General features: G+C 38.0%; 2 protein-coding genes across 3 annotated transcripts; one reads left to right on the top strand and one right to left on the bottom strand.

The window, feature by feature from the left end:
* Positions 1 to 4,656, top strand: LOC105171437 (tubby-like F-box protein 6). Of its 2 annotated transcripts, none has more exons than XM_088886128.1 (6): positions 1 to 852; positions 2,838 to 2,925; positions 3,117 to 3,246; positions 3,317 to 3,496; positions 3,644 to 4,128; positions 4,400 to 4,656. In XM_088886128.1, exons 1-5 carry the CDS (start codon positions 532 to 534, stop codon positions 4,113 to 4,115), a joined length of 1,191 nt encoding a protein of 396 aa, XP_088742254.1. In that variant the 5' UTR covers positions 1 to 531; the 3' UTR covers positions 4,116 to 4,128; positions 4,400 to 4,656. The 2 variants fall into 2 exon arrangements, with proteins under 2 accessions (XP_088742254.1, XP_088742252.1); XM_088886126.1 differs by having other exon boundaries at positions 3 to 852; positions 4,403 to 4,656.
* Positions 4,657 to 5,621: 965 nt separating this feature from the next.
* BMY3 (beta-amylase 3) lies at positions 5,622 to 8,363 on the bottom strand. Its single transcript, XM_011092552.3, has 3 exons — positions 7,764 to 8,363; positions 6,833 to 7,315; positions 5,622 to 6,733 (listed from the first exon to the last, which is right to left on the bottom strand). Exons 1-3 carry the CDS (start codon positions 8,016 to 8,018, stop codon positions 5,852 to 5,854), a joined length of 1,620 nt encoding a protein of 539 aa, XP_011090854.1. The 5' UTR covers positions 8,019 to 8,363; the 3' UTR covers positions 5,622 to 5,851.
* Positions 8,364 to 8,623: the final 260 nt, after the last annotated feature.

Here is an 8,623-nt window from a genome sequence, read left to right as displayed (position 1 = left end):
GTGAAGACTTGACAATGGGGCCGGAAAGCCAATCATCTCTCCTCATTGTCATCCATTACCGCATTACATATTTTGAAATTTGTAAATTGCTTAAATTGAGTGTGTTCTTCAATCTTCGCTACAAGAATTCTACTGCTCCTAAAACCGTAACCCCATAAATCTTTCTATCATTTTTGTACTGAAACTATCAATTTCTCCTCAAATTCCTCATCTTATCTCAAGAAAGATAAAAGGGAAACATCTCCACTCTTATTTCATCACAGCCCTTTGTACAATTTTTTTTTTTTTTTTGTTTCCAGTTCTTTCTCCTTTTCTGAATTGAATCCCGTTTTTGCAAATCACTGTTTGTTTGCTGGGCGTTGGGTTTTTGCTCGGTTTGTGTAGATGAAATCATTGCTGATGGTGTTGATAGGGGTACCTGTTGAAGTTATGAAGTTTAGGTTTGAGAAGTGATTTGAGGGTTTTTTGTGCGTGGAATTTTGGGCTGATTTTTTTTTACAATTTGGAGAAAAATAAGAGGTGGGTGGTGCCATGATTAAGCTGGGATTGAAATCACGGTCACGGAGAGTGGTTCAGGACACCTCAGTGGCGGTGGAAAAATCCAAACTTTGTATGGGAAAACATAGCAGGGATGTGGATGAAGACAGTGGTTATTGTTGCTGGGATAGCTTGCCTTCGGAACTACTCAGAGAAGTGTTGTTGAAAGTAGAGGAATCCGAATCTAAATGGCCCGCGAGGAAACACGTGGTGGCGTGTGCGGGTGTGTGTAAGAGCTGGAGGGAGGTGATGAAGGAGGTGGTGAAAACTCCGGAGGTTTCTGGGAAGATTACGTTTCCCATTTCTGTTAAACAGGTTTGGTTTTCAAAAGTTTTTGTTGTGGAATTGTGTTTTTGGTTTTGGAGGTTGCTTCTGTTGTTGGGTTGTCGTTTGGAGGTTGGTTATTCGAGGTTGTGCAGTTTGCTCTGTTAGTTTGGTTGATAATTCATCTTCGAAGTCGTCGTAGCTTGTGTGAGTATGTGTGTTCTTGATTTGAAGCTTCTGCGATTGGTGTTTGCTCTGTGATGATGTTGGCTATTGTTGGTGGCTGTGTTTGTCGAGGTTTTGTAAGTTCTTACGTTGGTCCCTGACTTCTATGTCAGGGAACGGATGGGGGTTTATATCAATTTTTGATGGACTTTGCATGCAATACTTTTAAGATTATAAGAATTGGTTCTCATGCTTTGCAGTTGGGTTGTGTATTAATCGTGGTTGCTTAGATTGATAATGAAATATGTTCGTCTTCTATACAAAGTGTTTCCCATCAGTCGCTGAAATTGAAACTTTCTACATTTGTGGAAAAAGGGAAAGACAGAAAGAAATGATTAAGATTGGTTTTGTTAATATTGCGTCTTCATTTTAATTCATTGGTCTCAGAATGAGGAATTTCTTTTATGGACTCAAGAAATTTTCAAGTTCATGGAACAGTTTAAATGTGAACTTTTGGTTGTGTTGCTGAACTATGTAAACAGTTAGATGGGTGCATACTAATATAAATCTCATGTAATTATAGTCGTTTAGATCTTGTTTAATGCAGGTATATTTTACCAACTGCTGGAAAGAGAGAGATAATTAAGAAATATTTTGGAAATGAATTAGCTTAGCCGTTAATTTTCAAGGAAAAAGTTTATTGTTGGAATACAAAAGGATGTTTCAGCTTGAGTAGATTTCTTTAGATTTCATCAACTAGACACATTTGCTTTTTTGTGGTGGTTGACTTTTTGGAGAGAATATACATCATGTTATATGTAGGACGTGTTTGGCTCTTTCTGCTGCTAGTGTTGTGCAATTCAAGTCCTTTACAACTTTGAAGTATCCCCATCATATATGTGCCCTTTGTCAGTTGACATTAGTTTTAAGGCTTTTATCCTTGAGAAAAGGTTTCCGAATGCAGGTAGCTTTTGAATGCTTAAGATTAAACAGCTAAAAATGGTTGAATTTTCATATAGTCCAAGTTTAGTTCCTGCATATGGATTGCGCCACATCATTTGAACTGATTAGTTGCTTCCAAAAACAGTTTCAGTGGTTCATGAGGTTTCCTGGAACCACCTCCACTCTAAAGAAGCATTCATCTGAAGTGTCATTATATCTTATAGCTTATACAGTTGGGCGAATGCTACCAATGGTCCTCAAGGATTAATTTTTGTATTAACTTAGTTCCTCTGAAAATTTTATTGTAAATCTTTTTTCAATGTGTTATTATTGTCACAAAATTTTCAAAAGTTTTCTATTTATATTTAGTTTTATAAAGTTTTTTTGAAATAAATTTTGAGGCGGCAAAACTAACCTGAACAGCTTCCAGATGCAGGAATATTCTCTATTTTAAAACAAGGCTTTTATGTTGAAAACTTTACCACTGTAAATATAGAATACCAGGTGTCTTAGAAAAAAAAATCATAATTTTATCCTGTGTACATAATTTTGTAGATTTTATGAACTTAACCTTAGGGGTACAGGATTCTGGTTTTCAACTTTTTATCATGCATTGACAATTTTACCCTTAAATTTCTAACTTGTCCAGAATGAATAAAGTTCGATAAAATTTGAATATTAAGAACTATAAGACATGCGTTGCTTAGGGACTTGAGTGATACAAAGGTCTATATTTAGGCAATTGGCCTGTTCAAATCTTTATGTTTCCAAATGTATTTGTGCATTTAAAAGGATAATTTGCCAAATAATAGAGTGGTCGTGTCTTGGAATTATTTTCCATTTTTAAGTGGATATTATCCTTAGCTCACAACTTTTCTTTAATTATGTCTTTTTGTTTCCACTTAGAAGTTCTTTTCCGTTTTTTGCAGCCTGGCCCAAGAGAGTCCCTTCTGCAGTGTTTTATAAAAAGGAATCGCTCTACTCAAACATATTATCTTTTTGTGAGTTTAAGTCAAGGTGTGGACTGTTTTCTGCTGCGCTCCCAAAGTTATTCCTCCATGCTATCCCACCTCTAGGCTATAGTTTTCATTTCAAGTGAACCTCTATTTTTCAAGCATTCCTTTGTAAACATCTAGCTATTTTTTTTTACTGTAGCATATCATGGTTGGTCCTTTATCACTTGACATCCTTTATTTTGTTTGTGGCAGCACTGGCAGATGATGGGAAGTTTCTTCTTGCTGCTCGTAAGTGTAGGCGGACCACATGTACGGACTACATTATCTCTCTACATGGAGATGACATGTCAAAGGGGAGTGACACTTACATAGGAAAATTAAGGTCAGTATCAGTTTGATTGTTCATTAAACAAAATGTTTACAGCGTGGCTCAGAACTTTTTGTTTTACCAGATCTAATTTTCTCGGAACAAAGTTCATTGTGTATGATGCTCTTCCTCCTCATTCTGGATCCAAAATGGAAAAAAGTAGGTCCACCTGCGTGGTTGGGTCAAAACAAATTTCACCTAAGGTCCCTGCTGGCAATTATCCAGTGGCTCACATCTCATATGAGTTGAATGTGCTGGGAGCCAGGTATCTTAATTTGATTTGAAAGGATCTTAATTTGACCCCTTTTGGGTTAACAAGCAAAGAGTTTTGCTTTTCTGATAATGTCTGGCACTCTATGTTGGGAGCAATTATTGATTGTGAGTAACAGATTCCAGAGATGCTTTTGTGCAGAGGTCCAAGAAGAATGCACTGTGTCATGGATGCGATTCCAGCTTCAGCCATTAAACCTGGAGGTGTTGCTCCAACACAGACATATTTCCCCATCACCAGTGTCGACTCCTCTCCAACACTCCCATTTTTCCGAACAAAATCAAATTGTTTGGATAAATCCTTTTCCGGACCTTTGTGCAACCAAGGGGGCAGTTCACTTGTTCTGAGAAATAAGTCTCCAAGATGGCATGAGCAACTCCAATGCTGGTGTTTGAACTTCCATGGTCGGGTCACAGTTGCATCAGTGAAAAACTTTCAGTTAGTTGCATCTCCAGAGAATGGCATAGCTGGGCCGGAACATGATAAGGTCATCCTTCAGTTTGGAAAAGTGGGGAAAGATGTCTTTACAATGGACTACCGGTATCCAATATCAGCTTTTCAGGCTTTTGCCATCTGTCTTAGCAGCTTCGATACAAAAATAGCATGCGAATGATGCATTTCAAGTGGTATGAATCTACTTTTTCCTCATAAATATTCATACAATTGGTGCAAATACGACAAATATACTTTTCCACCCAATTTATGCAAATAACATTGTGGTTGTCAAATGTGTCAAATTATTACTTTTCTTTGGTGAGAATTGGGGCAGTCTAATACTTGGGATGTTTTCTTCTAAAGGCTTGTAAATAAGAACTCCCAGCTTTGTACTTATTTTTGCTGCCGAACTTGAAATTTACGTCGTATCACTTCTGCTTCTAACACCGTATTTTTGTTCAGCAGGGTGTCATTCTTCCTGATGCCTAAAGAAACCTTGTCGGGATGTAATTGCACTGTGATACGAGGAAGTGTGCATAAAAATGTGGAGACACCTAGTCCGTCCTGTTTTCTGTTTCTAGAGCTTTTGTTTGAACTTCAGTTTCTCAATCCTACAAACAACAATATGGAGATATTCCACATTGTGAAGAGTTAACATTTCGTTGTACATCTTTAACTTTCTCTGTGTATATCATTTATTCAATTATCCTTCTTAAGTATGTATTCCTCTTTGCTTCTTTCAGACCCATTTGAGTAGAGCTGGTAAGAGACATCTTTGGTAGCCTCAAGGCTTAAACTATACACAGATCTTTATGAACTTTGAGAATGTGTTGCAAATAACACACCATTGTGGTTTAATTTTGCATGTGGATTTCATTCTTCATTCTGGAGAATAGGGTTTCTGAAGCAGGAAATTGGACGGCATTCAGAAGTTTCTGATAGGGAAAATTCATTTGAATAATTAGTTGATGTTTGGAAGAATTGATTTGAATTTGAAATATATTTAATAGAATACAAGAGTTTTATGCTTCCTGAAAATAGATTGAAAATCATTTTGATAGTGAAGCCAAACAAACACACCGACCTTTTAGATTTCTTGCTGCAGAGGAGAAATTAGAGAGATTGAAGCATCATAACAAAAACAGCCTGACAACCCGTTGCTTTCATGAGAGGGATGACTGCAGATGTTGTTCGTGTTAGGCAAGAAGGACGCATTCATCTTCCTTTGCTTGCCGTCTTTGTATACTCTTCTTTTGGCTCGTTGTCTAATCTCCAAACGATCAAACCCACAATTTACTTTTGTCACCTCATTCCTTTAGTTTTCCTTGGACGAAATAAAGTATCGTGATTCATGTGTAAAAACAACACTCATTATATGATGTTGATAGTTCGTCTGCTGTGTTCTACCTATTAGTGGTGTCGGATGGAGTCGGTCAGCCCAAGAATCTTACCTTGGATTGTGGTTAATTCTTAGGAAACTGAATATAAGCATGGGTTGTCGATGGCTTCTTCCTTTTACATTCTGATATCGCGATGAATCAATCTTCAACATTTGCAACTCCAAGAACTCTTTCTAGATTTGTGTCGGTGGACTAATCTTCAGTTCAGAAGTGCATCATAGTTGTGCATACTTTTAACACGTGAACACGACCTCAAGAATGTGGGAGAAGATGAGGGCTAAGCATAGTTCAATTTCATCGAGTGTATCATTATGTATCGTTCCACATTTTGTTTACAACCAATAGCCTTCGAGGACTACGAGAGAAGGTTTTTTCTTCCTTCAGATGAATGAAGTAAGAGCTCAGACGCAAAACTAGCAAACGTCTTGCATTAGTAGCAGTATTACATTTATACCCCAAAATGAATATACTAAGGGTTTAACTGCCATATTTACATAGATATGCTGCTGTTAAACTAAGCTGCTTGCAACTGGAGCTTCAGACCAGAGAGTGACTTTGTAGTTTCTGCATCTTCAACTGGTAAATCATCTGAACTTTGAATTGGTTGGTTGAGGCCCCGGACAAACTGGGTGAAACAAGGGAAATGCTCCGGAGAAAAGAAATATGCTCCCATTCTTTGGTACGTGAACAAGTCCACTGCTGCATTTCCACCCAACAAGTTCTTTTTTATCTTTTCAAAACCTTTGGAAGAACCAGAAACTGATGAGTTTTGGCCTGAAACCTCTACGCCATGCTTTCTGCAAGAAGAAGTTATTTGTGCAAGCAATGATTCTGGGCTGGAATGAGATTCATTTGGAAAGCCTTCATCTGACAAGTCCATTCCAGGAAGTATAATCTTGCAAGAATGTCTAGAGAATATTTCAGCAATGGCTTCGTAGCCATCTCTATGTGCCGTGTTGTACAGACCAGCAGTCAGCTCTGACGGGTGGGAACGGGCTTTAGACCATGAGTGCATCAGAGGGATTTTGGCAGACAGAGTAATGGGAACATCTTTGAAGGTTGAGGCAGCAACCGACAAGACTTGATCTCCGTGGCATATCAGCTGGCTTGAATACCAAGAAAGAAAGAAATCGCCATATGGGGTCTCCCAAGCTCCACCGTTTTCTGCAAAGAAGCCTCCAAAGATTGGAGATTGTTCATAGCTGGGGGCATCATGGGGGCCTCCAAGTCCCCAAAGAGGGTTCCTATGTGTTTCTGCATGATGCTTAAGATCACCAAGCATATTTTTGTCATAACACTGGAATTCTCCCACCCCACACTGAGTGTTGCCTTTTACTGGATGGTGGTGCGATGGATATCGTAACTCACCATCTGGCCCGAGTCCAATAGATAGGCCCTGTCCAATGCACAGAAACAAGCCAAAATCAGCAAACAATGCCACAATTTGAACAAAATCCGGTCATGGTCTACTGCATACAGAAACATATGACCTTACCGTGATTGTGGAACCCATGAAAGGTGAGAATGAAGATTTGAAGTTCTCGCAGAACTCTTTGTACACTTCAAGTGGAGTCTTTCCATCTAAGACAGGAAGATTATCCACTCCCAACGATAGACAATCCTTGTATTGCTGTCCTGATCGATCTGTGAAGTAAAGACTCGGCTCAGATTCACCAATTTGTGAAACCCATTGTGGAAGTGGGATTTGGGGTTCTGCTGATGCATGGAAGCAAAGAGACATATGAAGCTTAAGACCCAGCTTTTCGACCATTTCTACAACAGCCAGGTAACCGGCCCAATCATATTTCCCCATGGCTTCCCTTTCAGCTATTCCCCACCAAACGGGGAGCTCCACGCCATCTACCCCTAATAACTTCAAGGCCTTCAGCCCTGCAGCAATTGCTCGACCATGGTTTATAGTGTTCGAGTTGGAGACGGTATCAAGCGGCAGACCAACGTATAATTTCACATCATCAATCTGCAACAGATTGACAGCGGAGGACTTTATTTATCTCTTCATCAATTGGTTAATATCGAAACCATCAAAGAACTAAGCATGCAAATTTGATTGAATAAAAGGCCAGACCAAAGGAAGCAGACTGGTGATTTGGATCAAAACAAACATTTAAGATGATCCCAGGTAAAATGATTTACACTTCAAATTCCTCATGTACCATAAAAAACAAGGAATGAGTTATTTCCTTTTCTACAAGTTCCCCTAACAAAAGAAACAGTTCATGAAGCACAATCAAGAACATTCAATCATGAAATAGTAACAAAACAATTGCCATACATTTCTTGCACAAAACACAACTGGAAGCAGCAAATTTTCCAATATTTTCCACTTTCCATCTTCCTAATATATCTACTTAATGAAAAACCAAAAATGAAAAGGCTTGAATTATGAGAAAAAGAAAAGAACTCACAGGCTTGGTTTTCCTTGAAGCTTTCTCAGAAACCACAGCTTGAGAGTTAGCAGACGCAGATATTTTAAGACTGAAACCTAGGGTAGATCTTGAAGGGCATACAGCGTTTTGACTTTGCTCAAGATTGCATCTTTTTGAATAACAACTCTTCACAACAGAGATCTTAGTATTCAAATTCCTGCTAAAACTACAGAGCCCATTATCATTTACCCTTCCAAGATTCACCTGTGAGCTTCCAATCACTGAAACCTCCATAACTATGAAAAGCCCAGGTGCAAAAACACTAACTACAAGCAAAAATGTTGGCTCAGAGATCAAAAGATTGAACCTTCAAACGTCTTCAGGCCCCCAAAATTTTTTCAAGAAAATGAACAAACTTATAATTTGCTTAATGGGTTTTCATCCAAATCAAGATTGGGAAAAAGGGTTTGATTTGGGCTGCAAAACTTGACAGAATTTGGTAAGTAATGGAGAAAAAAGTTGGGAAAAGATGTGCAGATGCTACAATAGAAATGCAATGAAATGTTTGTATGGCTTTAAAGAAAAAGGAGGCAAAATTGAGGGCCACAGTTGAACAACGGCAGCCGCATGATAATTCACACGTTCTTGAGCTTTCCAATATGTCTCTCTCATGCACCAGTTTCTACTTTGATTTCCTTTTTCTTTTTCGATTTTGAACTTTGATTTTTCAGTTAAATTATTTAAAAAGTAAATTAAATCTGCAATCTTATAAATCATAATAATATATAAATCTTAATTTTAACGTTTAAAAAATTCAAAAGATGAATATCAAACTTGTTTTTTTCAAACTAAAACAATTGTGATATTATATTTGAATAAAATTATCATTACATTGAAAA

Source organism: Sesamum indicum, linkage group LG10 (genome assembly GCF_026168435.1).
Source record: "Sesamum indicum cultivar Baizhima isolate 11 linkage group LG10, ASM2616843v1, whole genome shotgun sequence".
Lineage (NCBI taxonomy): Eukaryota > Viridiplantae > Streptophyta > Magnoliopsida > Lamiales > Pedaliaceae > Sesamum > Sesamum indicum.
Note: the sequence above shows the minus strand (reverse complement) of the source record. Positions and strands in the feature narration are given on the sequence as shown.

Coding starts and splice junctions, on each gene's coding strand:
- BMY3 (XM_011092552.3), bottom strand. CDS start 8,018: ATGGAGGTTTCAGTGATTGGAAGCTCACAGGTGAATCTTGGAAGGGTA. Junction 7,316..7,763: donor CTTCAAGGAAAACCAAGCCT/GTGAGTTCTTTT, acceptor AATCTGTTGCAG/ATTGATGATGTGAAATTATA. Junction 6,734..6,832: donor TCATGGGTTCCACAATCACG/GTAAGGTCATAT, acceptor TGCATTGGACAG/GGCCTATCTATTGGACTCGG.
- LOC105171437 (XM_088886128.1), top strand. CDS start 532: ATGATTAAGCTGGGATTGAAATCACGGTCACGGAGAGTGGTTCAGGAC. Junction 853..2,837: donor TTCCCATTTCTGTTAAACAG/GTTTGGTTTTCA, acceptor CGTTTTTTGCAG/CCTGGCCCAAGAGAGTCCCT. Junction 3,497..3,643: donor TTGAATGTGCTGGGAGCCAG/GTATCTTAATTT, acceptor GCTTTTGTGCAG/AGGTCCAAGAAGAATGCACT.